Source organism: Lithobates pipiens, unplaced genomic scaffold, assembly GCF_037356315.1.
Source record: "Lithobates pipiens isolate NorthernLeopardFrog02 unplaced genomic scaffold, aLitPip1_a1.2 Scaffold_18, whole genome shotgun sequence".
NCBI classification, from domain to species: domain Eukaryota; kingdom Metazoa; phylum Chordata; class Amphibia; order Anura; family Ranidae; genus Lithobates; species Lithobates pipiens.
Window position 1 is genome coordinate 253,603,061 of NW_027507758.1, and position 16,608 is coordinate 253,619,668.

The 16,608-nt window shown below is 42.3% G+C and overlaps 1 protein-coding gene across 1 annotated transcript in view; it reads left to right on the forward strand.

The window, feature by feature from the left end:
* Window positions 1-16,608, forward strand: part of AHI1 (Abelson helper integration site 1) — a 420,928-nt gene that overhangs the window by 369,321 nt on the left and 34,999 nt on the right. The window contains exon 21 of the mRNA XM_077486810.1: window positions 6,826-6,894. Coding sequence (XP_077342936.1) covers window positions 6,826-6,894 — 69 coding nt within the window. The remainder of the gene's footprint in view (window positions 1-6,825; window positions 6,895-16,608) is intronic.

Consider the following 16,608-nt stretch of genomic DNA (forward strand, 5'->3'; position numbering starts at 1 on the left):
GTTGACAAATGTTGCACATATAAGAAAATAAGGAGGTCTTATTATACAATGTTAGATACTGTAGTGCCGAGGTCGGCAACCTGTCGATCGCGGCCAGGTGACGAGTAGATTGAGTCTCTGCATTGCTGACCTGGGGCTAAACTGCTTCTCCCCGGTGGTGAGAAGTCCGGGGTGGAGAAGGAGAGTGTCGAGCGGACGACTCACAGTAGGAGCATGCCAGATGGGCAGCTCAAGAAGGAGAGAGCCGGGGGAGGGGTTGGGGCAGATCAGGAAGGCGAGAACTGGCCGGGTGGGGCAACAAAGGAAGAGAGCCAGATAGGCGACACAGGGGAGAAGAGTTGCTCAGGTACTGAGCTAAGTTTTTCATTGAAGCAGCAGGTATGGGCTCACTGGAGCTGCGGCGGCTGTTGGATCGGGAAAGGAGAAAGCCCAGCAGGCAGATCAGAGAGAGAAAGCCGGGCGGGCAGGTGGATCAGGGACACCTAGAGCCCGGCAGTCAAAACGTATGATGAGGAAGCCGGGCGAGTGAAGCAGCAAAGTAGAGAGCCGGCAGGGCAGAGCAGTGGAGCCGACTTGCTCTGGCACTGAGTTTACTCTCTCACTGAAGCAGCAGCACTACAGGTGTGGGCTCACTGGGGCTGCTGTGCTGCTGCTTCAGTGAGAGAGGTAGCTCAGCGCCAGTCGCCTCCCCTACTCCTGAATCGTCGCTCTGAGCTGAGTGTCTTCTGTTCTTGCAGTTTTGTACCCTGGGGGGTGGGAGGGAAGGGATGAGGAGTTCTCTATATTGAGGCACCTAAACTGGGAAGGGGGGTTTGTACTGTGTGGGGGGTTCTCTTTTGGAAAGCTGGTTGGTCTATGCTGGACAGGGAATCTGTACTGAGGGAGTAGGCTGACAGGGAGGTTAAGGGAAGTAAGGGAGATCTCGATTGTGAGGAATATGGATAGGAAGTAATTGCCCGAGCAGAAGTGGTCATTTTGGTGGTACTTTGTAAAGTGGTCTGTGCATTAGGGCTTGTTCACACTAGTGGTTGGGGGTTATTAAAACCCCTCAGCTGAGTTGGAGTTTTACCACCTCCCAACCACTCCCCTTTAGGCTGCCGAGACAACCGCTGGGGTTGTGCACACACTGTGGTCACTATGCTTTGGTTCGTGGCCACGGAAGAAATTCTAGGTCTTTACTTGTTATTGGAGCTTCCTAGTAAATCTTTTTCTATAAAGAAATAAAAAGGCGCACCCTTGAGATCTTTGATCTCCTCCATGTTCTTAATGTAGAACTGCACCTCCTAAAGGTTGCCTACCCCTGCTGTAGTGGATGAGCACACCTGTAAGAACTACTAGTTGTAAAGGCTGCAGAAAAAAAAAATTACAAAATAATGATGATGAGATTATATTGGTTTGGGCTTTTAATATAACTATTTATAGTTAGACAAATGACATTTGTTTTTTCGTTGTGTTCTAACATCTCACACCCTGCTTAAAAATGATTACCCAGGTTTGATTTTCTTATGCATCAGATTAACTACTTTATCTCCAGTACTTGTATAACCTTTCAGGCACTGTGTAGGATAAATGTCCATGGTGTTAGAGGTTTGTCCAAGGTGTTTGGCTAAACCCTTTTGGGTGTACCTTGTATTCGCAAGGGGAGGAATTTATAAAGCGTGATGCAAATATAATGCTTGCACCACACTTTTAAGCAAAAAAATGGAGCAGATGCTGCTTCTAAATAACATTTTAGGGGTAGAGTTTAGTTCAAACCCCCAAATATTATATTGCATAGGCCGCTAGCTTTCAACAGGCTGTAAACACTGTTGAAGAAATGGATTCTGGACAGCCGCACTCCGGTAAAGGCCTTTATTGTAACGAATAGTCACCGTTCATGTGACAACATAAGCAGGACAAACTGACACGTTTCACAACACCATTGTTGCTTAGTCATAGCTAAATGACCACATATTGTTTTACAAATATACTGTATACCAGATTCAAACAGGTCATGCCATGGATCTGGCATGGGAATGGCCCGTAAATTTTAAATTGAGTTCATTGTCATTCAAGTAGTTAAGCCGCACATCAATATCTATTTGGTGATTGGATACAATGAACAGCAGATCATCTATGTAACAACAATAGAAAATGGTGTACAAATGGCGGGGGATCCATTATGTCCAAAGATGCAGGTCCTCTCCCACCACCCCATATAAGGGTTGGCCAATGAGGGCTAAAATTTTGCCCCCATAGAGGCACCGCATCTCTGAAGATAATAGCACCTGTCAAACATGAAAAAATTATGTGTGAGCAAAAATTCTAGACTCAATAAAATAAACTCCTGAAGTAACAATGAATATCTACCGGATTCTTTAAGGTAGAAGGCAACAGCCTGTAGTCCCAAAGAATGTTGAATACTGCTTGACCTTCTTGCAGGGAGAGGCTGTAATGAGCAGTGTGTATGTATATTACCAATTATATTTATTCAAAATGCAGTTACTCTTTGATCAACCTAACTAGTTAGATGAGCAATGATCTTTAACACCTACTGTATGCACAGGATAATGTTGGAAATTATTTCTGTACCATTACAGCACACCAAGGGTCAAATCTAATAGACCTCAAGGGGGATCTGTGCCATGAGGAAATACAGACACGCCCTGCCTAAAAATGAAAAAACTCTTAATTTCACAAAACAAACAGAACTTAATAGTAACCTTGGCTATTGGTGAATATGTGGGCAGGAAGGAATTAAAGAAGCAAAACTTGTTTTCTGCAAACACCTGTTCCTAGTGTAATAAGTGTGCCAATCAAAATAAGAAAATAGTCTACCTATTCTATTACACTGTATGACAAAGAAAGCTGAGTAGTTTGAATCCTACCCACTAGCTACACAGTATTTCAAAGTTTTTTTTACATAGGATTGAGCGACACAAGAACTTAGGAATTCTGAAACAGTTGGGGTTATAAGATGTCATCTACAAAGGTTTTCCATACAACCCTGCCTGTTACCATCATGCCTTTTGCTGGTGTCCTAACAGGTTGGATACCTTTTCCTTAGCTTTACTGAATAAAGTAAACTATAGGTTTTCCTAACCTTTTGTTTTTTCATAAATGGCTTCAAATAAGACCCTTGATACCCCTCTGCTTTGGCAATGGGCTTTGCATTGTGGTGCTTTCCAAGTCTGAGTGTGCTGGTTAAGTTAGCCACAGATCTAACTTAAGGTTCAGAACCGTGGCACAGTCTCAGGTGTGACACGGACTCTGAGGGCTCACTTTGCGAGTACGCCTCTGGCGTGCAGAGGCTAGCCTGAAATGTGACCTTCAGCCACTGGATTCTGCATTGTGACGATTTTTCCAGGCCTTCCTGTTCTGTGCTTGTTAGCCACAGAGTGCTTTTCCTGTTCAGAGCCATGGCATAGCCTCTGACCCTGTCTTTGAACAGGGTGCAGTGGATCTTATGGTCCCTGATATAAACCTTTTAGTCTCTTAGGGTCTCTGGAATAGTCCCCCCCCCCCCCATCATGGAAGCACTTTTGCCTCAGGGCTTCCCTCTTGTCTGGAAATCTAGTCTGTTTTCCAATAGCAGTTGGTCTACAGGGGTTCCCACTGTAATTGGTAATTGTTCTTGGCTATCTGGTTCCTTCCCCTTGCTCAAAGATCTGTGGACACTTTGCTACATCGGGCAGTTCTGAAGACTTGTAGTCCCACCATGTCCAATATCAAGTAAACGGGCCCTGTAGGGATCTTCCTTGACGGGTTTTGTTTACATCACTGGGTATCCTTGTGGACAAGTCATCTTTTCCTACTGTTTCATGGTGGTGTTGCACCAATATGGGGTGGTTGTCTTCCAACTCTTGTCTCTTTTGGTGGGGGGGGGGGACTTCTTGTATCCTTTTTCCCCTTTGTTTGTCAGTCAACTCTAAAATGATGGATTTGCAATGACTTTCTATCTCTGTGACATTGGTCAGTAGGGTAAATAGAGAGGGTCAATCTCTCAAGGAGGGACAAAAACAACAATAAACTAAATTTGAGAGGACTTCTAATCTCTATCCCAGAATGACAAAATGGCTATACATACACTTTAAGCAGTGGGGTTCTGCTTGCAACACTTATTGTCGATGAAATAGAATTTACTGTAGAAAGAAGAATTGTGTACTGTATCCATCTTCTAATGGTAATTTAAATTTTATGTAATTTTATAAGGGAAAAAAAAGATCATGTGCATTAAAAGTTATTTTTGTTGATCTTTAAAGAAGGAGTTCCAGCCTGGAAAAAAAACAAAGTCAGCAGCTATAAATACTGTACGGTGCCATATGTGGCAGCGGGGGGGGGGGGGGGGGGGGGAGCAAAGACAGCAAACAAGCGGAGCTTCCCCTATTTGGATGGAGCTCTGCTTTGCCTTTTGGGCGGAGCTCCGCTTTAAGGCTTCAAATTACTATACGCTCAGTAATCCTTTACCTGCCAGGGATGGGCATGCAAATGCCTTTAATTTGAATTGAAAGGTGGCATATAATGCATAGAATCAAAATACACCTGTGGGCATGCTATGAACATGAATTGTTTACATAATTGTAACAAGCAGTAAATGATATTTAAAACAAGCTCTCACTGATCTCTGTATCTATAGGCAATGTAGAGCAAGTCCTCCTCAAAATTCACAGTGGGAACACTGAAGTGGGCTCTACTGGGACCCTCAGCCCCACTCCATCTCCCAGACACCAGGATACGAACTCAATGAAAAATGTTACTGCTGAGGAACTAGCAATTTTAGAAGTTAGCAGTGGAAGCCTTTACTTGCAACTTTAAAAAGTGATTATAAACTCAAAGTTTTTTTTTTTTTTTTTTAAATAAGACAGGTTTATACTTGTTTGCTTAGTGCACTCGAATTGCTCAGTACTGTGAGGAGAATAAGGAGGAGCATTGAGCACACTGCAAGGGTTAACTGCTCATGAAGTTAGTGGGAGATACAAAGCAACAGTATTATCTACCTTCCAAGCTGCTCCAACATGGTCCTCTTCTCCCCCAAGCTCCAGCCTGTGCTATTTAACCTGTATTGTGCTCTACATGGAGGAGGCTGGAATGCCTAAAATAGAAGGCAGTGCAGGACCTACTGCTTAGATTGAGGGAGCATGCTGTTGTAGAGAGTAAGGTATGTATCGCTCTTAATTGTAGCACTTTAGTCTTAAGCAATGTAGAGGCACTACAAAGGTCCTTTTTGCCTGATTCCCAGGATTCAGCTTTAAATCAATAGTAAACTCCACGTTGTCACTTTTTCCCAAAGGTAAGATTATCTGTAGGTAAAATGAATATCTCGTAAACGTGCACCATATATTTCCATGTTTTGCGGCCGGTGACGTCACTGGCGCATGTGTGGTATACTCGAGTGTACCATCCATTGAGAGTGCTGTGCCACAACTGTGACTCCCATGTGCATGAGTGGGAGTCACATCATTGCTTGTCAGTCATTCAAACGGCCGAAGCCCACAAACCCAGAAGGGAGACTGGTTGAAGATGGAAGCCCTGTCAGCAGTAACAGCGCACCTCTGGAGGGATTGGTTTTACAGAAAGTCTTTCATAATGTGCTAGTATGCAATGCATATGAGCACATTATGACATTACCTTGCAGGGGAATCAGATTTTTTTTTTTTTTGAAGAGTTTACTACCTTGTTATAATTGTTTTACATACAGCTGGCATAAGTGGCTGAAACTTATTATCAGCACCAGGTTATCTCCTGGATAACAGTATTCAGAGTGGAGGGGAAGAAGAGAGCAGAAATTACCTCAATCACATGCTGGGGTGGGTCCTAGACCTGAGTATTTTACTTAAAGTGATTGTAAAGGCATTTTTCTTTTCTTAATTAAAATAAAACAGATGTTGCATACCTGAGTTTTGGAATGGTATTGCACAGAGCAGTGCCTTACCTCTTCTTCTAGAATCCTCTGCCATCGATGTCCGATCCTGCTTTCCTGCGGGTTCCCACTCAGCAGGCTGTGTAATGAAGTGTAGCACCCATGTGGGTGGACTACCAAGCTGGGCATAAATCCACACACACACAGTCAGGCTCGGCCATGCCCCAGCTTCCTCCTTACAGGATTTGATTGACAGTTCAAGGAGCCTATGGCTCCCACTGCTGCCTGTGTCTCTTTCGAGACCAGGAAGAGCAGTACTGCAGAAGGGACAGCAATGGATTGTGAAAGACAGGTACTGTAAGTGTTTAAGGGGACAAGTAGTGAGGAGTTTTTTTAACCTTAATGCAGAGAATGCTTTAAGAGCCGGTTCACACCAGAATCGTACAAGAACGTGATCCGCAATCCTGTGGGATTTGACAGCCTATTCATTTGAATGGGCTGCAAATTGCCTTAGAATGCGCAAAAAGTAGTGCATGCACTTCTTTTGAAAAACACACTACACCACATTGCATGGTACTGTGATTTGTATGGGGTGCCATTAACAATGTATTGGAACCTGCTGTAGAGCGTTTTGAACATGGTGCGGAAAACCTGCACAAAGCCCCCCTTTCCTTCACCTGGTGTGAACCTGCCCTAAGATAAAAAAAAAACTTTTTTACTTTAGAACCACTTTAACTGCAATGGAGGGTGCAGCTACAGGAAGGTTTAAATACTAGGATGTTTTGCCTGACAGGTATGCTTGGATGACTTGTACACCTGAACAGAATTGCAGGTCCCTTAGCAGATGAAGCTGCTCATATATGTGTGTATTTTGAAAATATAAAGATGAGAACAAAAATGAATTTTACTAGATTTAATTCCCCTTTCACATATATTTCTTTGCTGTATTTCATACTGGAAATTATGTTCATATGATCTCTGTATAGGTTAACACAGAAGCAAAGGTTTCCTCCTTGAAAGTAGAAGCTGATAGTGGACTACCTATTCAGGAAACCGTAAGTAATTTTAATTATATAGCATGTTTGTTATTATAAAAATGAGTGCTGTACGTTGTTCTTGGTCCTATTCTGACTAAGCTTTTTAATCCCTGTACAATTCCCCTTAGATTTACCAACAGCTATGTGCGGTGTGTGTGTGGGCCATCTTAAAGGGTTCCATTGAGTTTATATCCAGTTAGGGCCTCGCAGTGCAAAGTTTTGGCAAATCTCACGGAGATTGTACAGATTGTAACATTTGTGGTCACATTTTAATTTGCTTCCATCATTGTGGAATCATCAGGTGTTATTTTAATGAAAGTTGCATATTTTTAAATATTGATTATTACTTTTAAAGCAAAATCTTATATGAGCTTTGTAGTGGTTGGGTTTAGACATACTTTAAGAGGTCTCCTTTGCTAGCCATCAAACCTGAGGGACATTTTGTGTTGTACACTTAACCGTACCTTAGGAATGTAATGAAGAATATGGATTCTGGGAGCGACAGGTACAAGATAGGATTTTTCCTTATTATCCAAAATCCCATTAGTTGCTCCCTTATTGACCAAATCAGTGAGTTCTCTCTTGTATTTGGTTGTGGGGTCTGCAGGAAACTTGGTATATATGTCAGCATCACCAAGTAGTCTGGACATTTCATTCTGGTAATTGATTTTGTCCAGAATGACGATGCCATCCCCTTTATCCGTTGGGCAAATAACTATATTTTTCCATTCGCACAACTGTTTCAATCCTAATTTAATATATGGGTGTTATTTTCTTGATGGGTAGGTTTTCTAGATCTTTGAGCACTAGATCCCAGAACACATTAATGGAAGGGGCCAATGAACATGGAGGATTAAACGGGGGGGTTGGCAAGACCAGAATGTACAATATCATTGGTGGCAACCTGACGTTGTGTTCCACCCGGATTAGCAATGAAATGTCTCTGGATGTTTAATTTCCTGATGTATTTGTGTACATCAATGAATGTACCGAACTTGTTAAGTTTGAACTTTGACAAAGAATGACAACTTGCAAATGGGTAAAAAAAAAAAAAGTGGGTGTGGTTTAAAGATATACTGCCAAAACCAAAAGCTCTTATAAAAAAACACAGTGAAAAACACATTGCAAACACTTTTGTCATTAAATATGTAGAAAACATAATTTAAACTTTCTGCTGAGCATTGTTTCACCTGTTGAGCCCACTCACTGTGTACACATATGCTGTAGTCCTTTTACCCACAAAATATGTTTTAATGACTGTGCCCCAAGTGAGTGTCTATCAGGCATGTACAAACCTTGGCACTTTCAGGTTTAAAAAATGAAACCATTTCATTACATGCTTAAAAAAGGATTTCAGGAGTATATAATGTACGTAGGGTGCAGTGGTGGGGAGTATGTCATATTAAACCCAGCGTACAGAGTACACTGGTCAGGAGTGTGAAATGTAGTTCAAGAGTGCATAATGCACAGGATGCAGGGCTCAGGAGTGTGTTAAGCTGGGTACATGCAGCCAATTTCCGATCTGTGTATAGCCCTCTCTGTTCAACAGAAGCTTATTGTTAGACTGGCTTCTGTCGAACTGTCCTGATGAAAAACCACCATTCAATCAGCCACTGCAGCCAATGCTGATCATCTGCTGCAGCACTCATTAGTATATTGGGATGGGGGGGTGGGGGGCCCTGCTGTCAGAACACAATAGCCCAGCGGGGGAGATCCCATCCCTTGTGTAGATGCAGGAATCTGTAAGATCATATTTTTTTTTTCCTTTCAGGCCGCAGGTTGAACGAAAAAAATGTTAGTATATACAAAGCCCAACACACAGAGTGTAGGGAACAAGAGTGTGTAAGTCCTATAATACAGTGCTCAGGAGCACGTAGCTCAGAGTGTGAGGGCATAATGCACAGACCTCAGGGCTTAGTAGTGCATAACACATAGAGTGAAAGGCTCAGAAGTGTGTATTACACAGAGTGCAGGGGTTTTCAGTGCACAACACACAGACTGCAGGGCTCAGAGGTGGGTAACGCAGAAAGTGCAGGGTTTAGGAATATAATGCACAGAGTGTAGTTCTTAGAGGGGTTGAAGGGTTAAATAGGGGTTCCATCCTGTACAAAAAAAAATAAAGTCAGCAGCTACAAATACTGTAGCTGCTGACTTTTAATATAAGGACACTTCTGTCCAGGAATCCTGCAATGTCAGCACCCCAAACTGATCCGTCCATTGGCTCCGGGTGCAGGCGCTAACACTAAGGGAAACAGGAAGTGAAGCCTTGTGGCTTCACAGCCTGTTTCCTACTGCAAATGCGCTGCACTTTCTGAATGGTCCCGCTGTCTTCTGGGACCTGTGTGTCTCCCAGAAGGCAGCAGGGAAAAGGAGGAGGGGCTGAAAATGCCATAGATCGCCACAGATCGCCATAGATCGCCACAGCACAATTGCGGTGATCTTACCCGGAAGTGGAAGCGAGTACCTGGTTTTGAAAGGTATCCAATCCCCCCTCCCCCGGAAAGGTACAAAATGTGGCAGATGAGGAAACAAACAAGCGGAGCTTCCCCTTTTGGGTGGAGCTCCGTTTTAAGGAGCATGTGACACACAGAGTGCAGGGGTCAGGTGTGTGTAATGCGTGGAATTCAGGGGTAATAGTGGTCAACAAATCCCCCCAGCACATAAACCCCACAGTACAGATCAACCCCCATCCCCCACCCAGCATAGATTTCTCCTGACAGCCCTAAACCTCCATCAGCACAAATCCCCCTGCCAGCCCAGCTTCCCAGTGCAAAACCCTCCAGTTTGAATAAGCTGGAGGTGGGATTTGCATATGAAATAGCCACTTTAGCTCATTCATATGCAAACCATGCCAGCAGAACATTTATATGCAATCACATGGCAATAATATTAATAATATTAATATGCAAATGCTGAAGCCATTTTACATATGAATTTACTATGGACACAGTATACAGTGACAGAGTCTTTGCGAGGACAGTCCCTCACAAACCCAGGACTGTTGGGAGGTGTGCAACATGTTTGTTTCAGTATAATGTCCTGGTGATCACATGACATGGATGGGACTTGTTACATTGACATGTTTGTGTCACTGCAGTTAATATTATTAATCCATATAGTGTAATAATCAATACTGTGAAATACATGATTCTTACAAATCTTTTAGAAGCAGTGTTTTATATATATAGTTTTATATAGCATTGTTCAGTAATTTTAGTGACGTACCATTATTTTGTAGTTGTGAGTTTTCTGGAGGGAATAGCGACCATTGAAACACTTTCTTACAACATCTGTTTCAGTTGTAATATTTTTGGAGAAGCAATTTAAAAAAAAAACTATTTTCTGTCATGTGAAGCCAAGCGATGCTGTGTGTATATTGGCCTTGCTTCATTGTACATGTTACAAGGACCACCAAATCACTGAGGCATTTCCAACAAACCAGGCACTGCAAATAGCCAATCTGTTTGGGTGAATTTATTTACACCTGTTTTTGCATTACTTGATAACAACAAAGCAACCGTATAATGAAATTATATAGAAATATTGTAGAAGTATAACATTTCTGTAATTATATTTTGGTAATTGCTGGATATTTTGATGTGGGACTCACAAACAAAAAAAATACTTAAACCTGCATTTTGATAATAATGCTTTCCCCCCACCCAGCTGATCAACAAGTTAAAAATAAAACGTTAAAACTCCTTTTTACTAAATAAATCTATGATCATGTGCTGGGTCCCATGTCTTCTATCTTTTTCACTGCAAAGCAGGAAGTTCTTTGGTTGTCAACTACCTGGGTGATGTGGTTATATTGGATGTCCAGCAGTTGGGGCCCTTTAAGCTCTAGAAAACTGCAGCATGACATCACAAAGACCTCTGTCATCTTCCCCCCACTTTGTTTCCCCTGTCTTTGTGTGGGTTTTGGCTATTGGAGGACACTGATTGTGTCACTCCCACACACGATGGCCTGTCCCAAGTCACCCAGTTTGATTCTTTACAGCTTTCAGATGCTGAGAATGGGCCGGGTATGTACACTCACTGTGCCGCAGCCTGTGTACACAAACAAAAATCTAATAAACAGGTAAAGCAGTTTTTTGGTAGAAAAGTATAATAAAGTTATTATTAATGATCGGTAGTACCTGTTATCATTTTCTTTTCTTATTTTTAACTTAAAGTTTTTTTTGTTTTTTTTTTAAATAACAAACATGTTATACTTACCTGCTCTGTGAAGTGGTTTTGCACAGAGTGACCCAGATCTTCCTCTTCTCGGGTCCCTCTTCTGTGCTCCTGGCCCCTCCTTCCCCTTGAGTGCCCCCACAGCAAGCAGCTTGAGTTCAAGAAGAGAAGAAAAGATTGATCGCACACTTAAATACAAAAGATGCTGTAAAAATGTCTTTCTCATGAGCCAGACAAAATTGCAATGATGATCTGTTGACGCGTTTCACGCGAAAAGAACTAAGCTTGTACACAGCTTGAGTTCCACTCAAATTTTTAATGAGCATCATTAAATACAATTATGTATTACATATATTTTAACATGTATGTAAATCCTATTAATGAACTCATTTTATTTGTTACCATTTGATCAGTTAAATATACCACTGGAAGTGTTTTTTGTTATATTGATTTGATATATGAGAAAAAATACCTGTTAATCATCTCAGAATCAGAGATGTTCTGTGTCATTTGCACAACACTTATGTTGTCTTACAGTGATTGTAAAGGTGAAAGGATTTTACCTTAATGCATTCTTTGCATTTAGGTAAAAAACCTTCTGTGTGTAGCCCCCCCCCCTCCTTTATTTACTAGAGCCCATTCTCGATCCAGTGCTGTACACTCTCTCCATTTACTGGGCTCCAACTTGAGCATGAGATATTTAGGTGTCAGGACACATTTAGCCTAAATATCGCATGCAATCCTGAAGCTGTAAATTCAGTAGACTTTTGCCAAGAAACGCTGAAAACGCTCAGTGAGTACCACATGAAAAAGCGTTAATTATTTATTTCCTTCTGTTAATGGATTTTAAGTCCATGCGGAAATTAAGTAGTGGTCCAGGCATGCGGTATTTGTGGAACGTGTACTGGTTGTTAAGGAGCAGGCAGCAGCCCACTCCTTAACCAGTAAGCAACATGGTTGTTAACCACTTCAGTCCCGGAAGAATTTGCCCCCATTCTGACCAGAGCACTTTTTGTGATTCGGCACTGCGTCGCTTTAACTGACAATTTCGCAGTCGTACGATGTGGCTCCCAAACAAAATTGATGTCCTTTTTTTCCTCACAAATAGAGCTTTCTTTTGGTGGTATTTGATCACTTCTACGGTTTTTATTTTTTGCGTTATAAACAAAAAAGAGCGACAATTTTGGAAAAAAGCATTCATTTTTACTTTTTGCTATAATAAATATCCCCCAAAAATATATAAAAAAAATGTTTTTAATCAGTTTAGGCCGATACGTATTCTTATACATATTTTTGGTTAAAAAAAAATCACAATAAGCGATTATTGATTGGTTTGTGCAAAAGTTATAGCGTTTACAAAATAGAGGATAGTTTTATGAATATATTTTTTTTAAATGGCAGCGATCAACGATTTTTATCGGGACTGCGACATTATGGCAGACACATTGGACATTTTTGACACACTTTTGGGACCATTGTCATTTATACAGCAATTAGTGCTATACAAATGCACTGATTTCTGTGTAAATGACACTGGCAGTGAAGGAGTTAACCACTAGGTGGCAGTGTAGGGGTTAAGTGTGTTCTAGGGGCGTGTTGCTCACTGTGGGGGGCGTGGCTGTGTTTTACACATCACTGATCTCTGCTTCAATCACAGGGAGCAGAGATCAGTGACACTTATGCTAAGCAGAACGGGGATGCTTGTTTACTTTAGCATCTCCCTATTCTTCCTCTGCGTGAGGCGATCTCGGGTATCCTCGTGGTGATAATCTGGGGGACCTGCGATCCGACTCACAGAGCTTCCCGCAGGCACACCCCCGCCACCTCTTAAAGGGAAATGTACAGGTATGTGATTCTGCCTGTACGTGCCCTTCTGCCGACGTATATTGGCGTGAGGCAATTGGGAAGCGGTTAAGGAGCAGGCTGCCGCTGAGCTGATGAGTCCTCAATTGTCAGCAGGGTTCCCCGCTGACAGCTGAATGTAAAAAATATAATTGCCGGTGTCCTATCATATACTGTCCCCCATCGGATAGTGTCCGCTGTGTACTGCGCAACGCGCAGTACACAGCACACACAGATAACGAAAATACCCGAAGTTGAACGGCGCCTGCGCTGTGAGTCCAGGTTCTATCCCCACCATCCAAGTGGACATAGAGTTGGAATATAAAAGAGCCGAGCGCAGGGAGGCCGAGCCCGAAGCGTGGCGAGCGAAGCGAGCCCACGGGGGACCCTCTAATTTTCACAACCACAATGTCTGCTTGGATGGTGGGGCTACCACCTCCACTCACGGCGCATGCGCCGCTCATCTTCTGAGATTTTCTGAAGCTTCGTCCGCACCGTACTGCACATGCGCAGTACGGGGCGGACACTATATGATGGCAGAACACTATCTGCCAGAACACCGGCAATTAAAAAATGGGAAAAAAAAGTGGGGTCCACCTAAAATCCATAGCAGGCCCTTTGTGTCTGCTATGGATTTTGACGGGAACCCACAGGCCCAATTGTTTTTTTTTAATTGGCATCGGGCCCCCCCTAAAATCCATACCAGACTCTTATACAAGTATACAGCCCAGCAGGTCAGGAAAGGGAGAGGACGAGCAAGTGCCCCCCTCCTGAGCATCACCAGGCCACATGCCCTCAACATAGGGGGCCACTTTGGAGCAGCTCCCCCCCACCCCACAGCACCTTGTCTCCATGTTGATGGGGTAAAGGGCCTCTTCCCGACAACCCTGTTTGGTGGACGTGGTGGGGGGAGTTTATCAGAATCTGGAAGTCCACAGATCCTGCCCCCCCCCCCCGTGTGAATGATCACCCCTACTCATTCACCGAAAAAAAAGACATTTGACATTTTTTGACAGTTCCGTTATTTAAAAAAAAAAAGTCCCCTGGTGTAAATGCATCGTCAATCACGATGCCCACCGCCAACCCGAAAAAAGAAAGAAAAAAAAATGGAGTGTGGCTGTTTCAAGATGCACAATAAGGAGGCACTTGAAGAAAGATGGGCTGCATGGTTGAGTCCCCAGAAGAAAACCATTACCAAGCAAATGTCACAAAGTATCCCGCTTACAATACACCAAACAGCAGAGAAACAAGCCTCAAACCTTCTGGCACAAAGTCATTTGAAGTGATGAGACCAAATTGAGTTTTTTTGCCACAACCATACACGCTACATTTGGAGAGGAGTCAACAAGGCCTATGATGAAAGGTACACCATTCCTACTGTGAAACACAGATGTGCATTGCTGATGTTTTGGGGAAGTGTGAGCTACAAAGGCACAGGAAATTTGGGTTAAAATTGATGACAAGATAAATGCAGTATGTTATCAAAAAATACTGGAGGAACATTTGCATTCGTCAGCCAGGAAGCTGCTCATGGGATGTACTTGGACATTCCAACATGACAATGATTCAAAACACAAGGCCAAGTCGACCTGTCATTGGCTACAGCAGAATAAAGTGAAGGTTCTGGAGTGGCCATCTAAGTCTCCTGACCTCAATATCATTGAGCCACTTTGGGGAGATCTCGAACGTGCAGTTTTTGCAAGATAGCCCAAGATTTTCCAGGAACTGGAGGCTTTTTGCCAAGAGGAATGGGCAGCTTTACAATTAAGGATGATAAAGAGCCTCATCCACAAATACCACAAAAGACTTCAAGCTATCATTGATGTTAAAGGGGGCAATACACAGTATTAAGAACTGGGATGATCAGGGTCATTTGGCTATTTTCTGTTGTCATTATGATTTAAAAAGAGTAAACACAGTTGATTGTTAATAAATGGTTTCATCCAAACACTAACCATGAGTGGAAAAAAAAGTTTTTGTGTTATCATTCATATTCTCTGAAAAATGACCAAGAAATCATAAATTCTGCCAGGGTATGTAAACTTATGAGCAGAACTGTATCTACCAATAAAGTGGAATTACAGCATACACCTAACTAGCCTGTCCTTCCCCCACTTAAGAAAGATGTATATACTTACCTATTTTCAGGCAGATCTCCCCTGTGTCAGCCAGTGGCAGCTGCAGGAGAGCGTGATCCGACAATGGCCAGTAAGCCTGAAATGGTTACATTACCCATTGGCTTCAACAGCCCACGTGGTGTTGGTGCTTTCTCTTCTCCCCTAGAGCCATGCTGTCTAACTCAGGAAAGCCGGATCTTGTGACTGGTCTGGAGTGGCCTGAAAATAGGTAAGTATATATACAGTATCTTTCCTACACAGGTTAGTTAGCATAGGTTTTAGGGCAGGAGCAACAGTTTTATGGCTAGTTAGGCATAACAGCAAATCCACTTTAATATATGTTTTTACATCTCGGCTCATTTTAGCTCTGAGACCTAAAGTACTGGAAGTGATTATTATTAAAATCACATGCAATCCACTAACTCTTTATAAAATGTACCAAATGAAACCAAGCTTGCTTAACCACAGACTGAAGTGGCTGCCAAGGTAGAAGTGTTCAACCTCTACACTGAAAGCATTGTACTAAGATGAGGTGGGCACCGTTTGTGAACCATTTTTAGAATTGTGTTTATATTTGATTTCCTCCCTTTGCTTTATTATATTGAAGGCTGGGGCTGGTCATACATGGACAAATGCCTTCATGAGAACATTTGCCAGTCCTCAAAAACTGCAATTTATGAAACTTTTTCAATGAGAGGAAGCTGTGTACCACTTCTCTATGGGAACAAACTTAGTGCATTACCGAAATCCAAAATGTATTTAATGGACTGGAGATAATCAGCATTTCCAAGTATAACTCTGTAGCAAAGACAAAAATGTCAAATAATTGAACTGACACAGTGGGTTTTATACACTGGGGACATTCACATTATATGCATATAAAGACTTTTACAAAATAAATGAAGACACTTCAGCAGCAAGAGGTCTTCACTGCTTACCTGACAAAGAAATGTGCCCAGCACTGCTACAGATGGTTAGCAGTTTCTAGCAAATGGAAAAGGTATATTTTGTATGAGATAACAATAGATCTGGTTCTTAAGCTGGCAATAGTGATTTTCAATTTCCCCATCAAACATAGTTAGCGTCGATGAGGGAAACCCTTTCACAAATCTATTGTGTACTCCCAGCAGGGGGGTACAAGGACCCATCCTGGCTGGTAGAACACACAGCGATTATTGGCAGTGGCTATAGCCACTGGCAATTGCCCCATGAAAAATCTGACATGCTGATTGTACCCAAGTTCATTGCTCGATCAACTTGGATACAATCAGCTTTCCCATACATGGTTAGAATCTTGGCAGAGATTCAAACTTTCTATGGGTGGCTTTAGCCTCAATCTAACCTCTAAAACTCTAAACCAGTCTTCTCCAATTATATGTTCCTGGTGAAAATTAGGAATACACTAATTCTAGTGCCAATATTAACATTTTACTAAAAATGTCATATTGCAAAACATTTCTATGAGTTATTGACGCTGAATTACTAAAGCAGAAGTATAGGCAAAACTTTTTTTATTTTGGATAGAGTAAGGGAGGGTTTTAACCCGTCAGGTTTTTGGCTATCTGTATTACATTGTGGAGATTTACCTTCGCTTCCT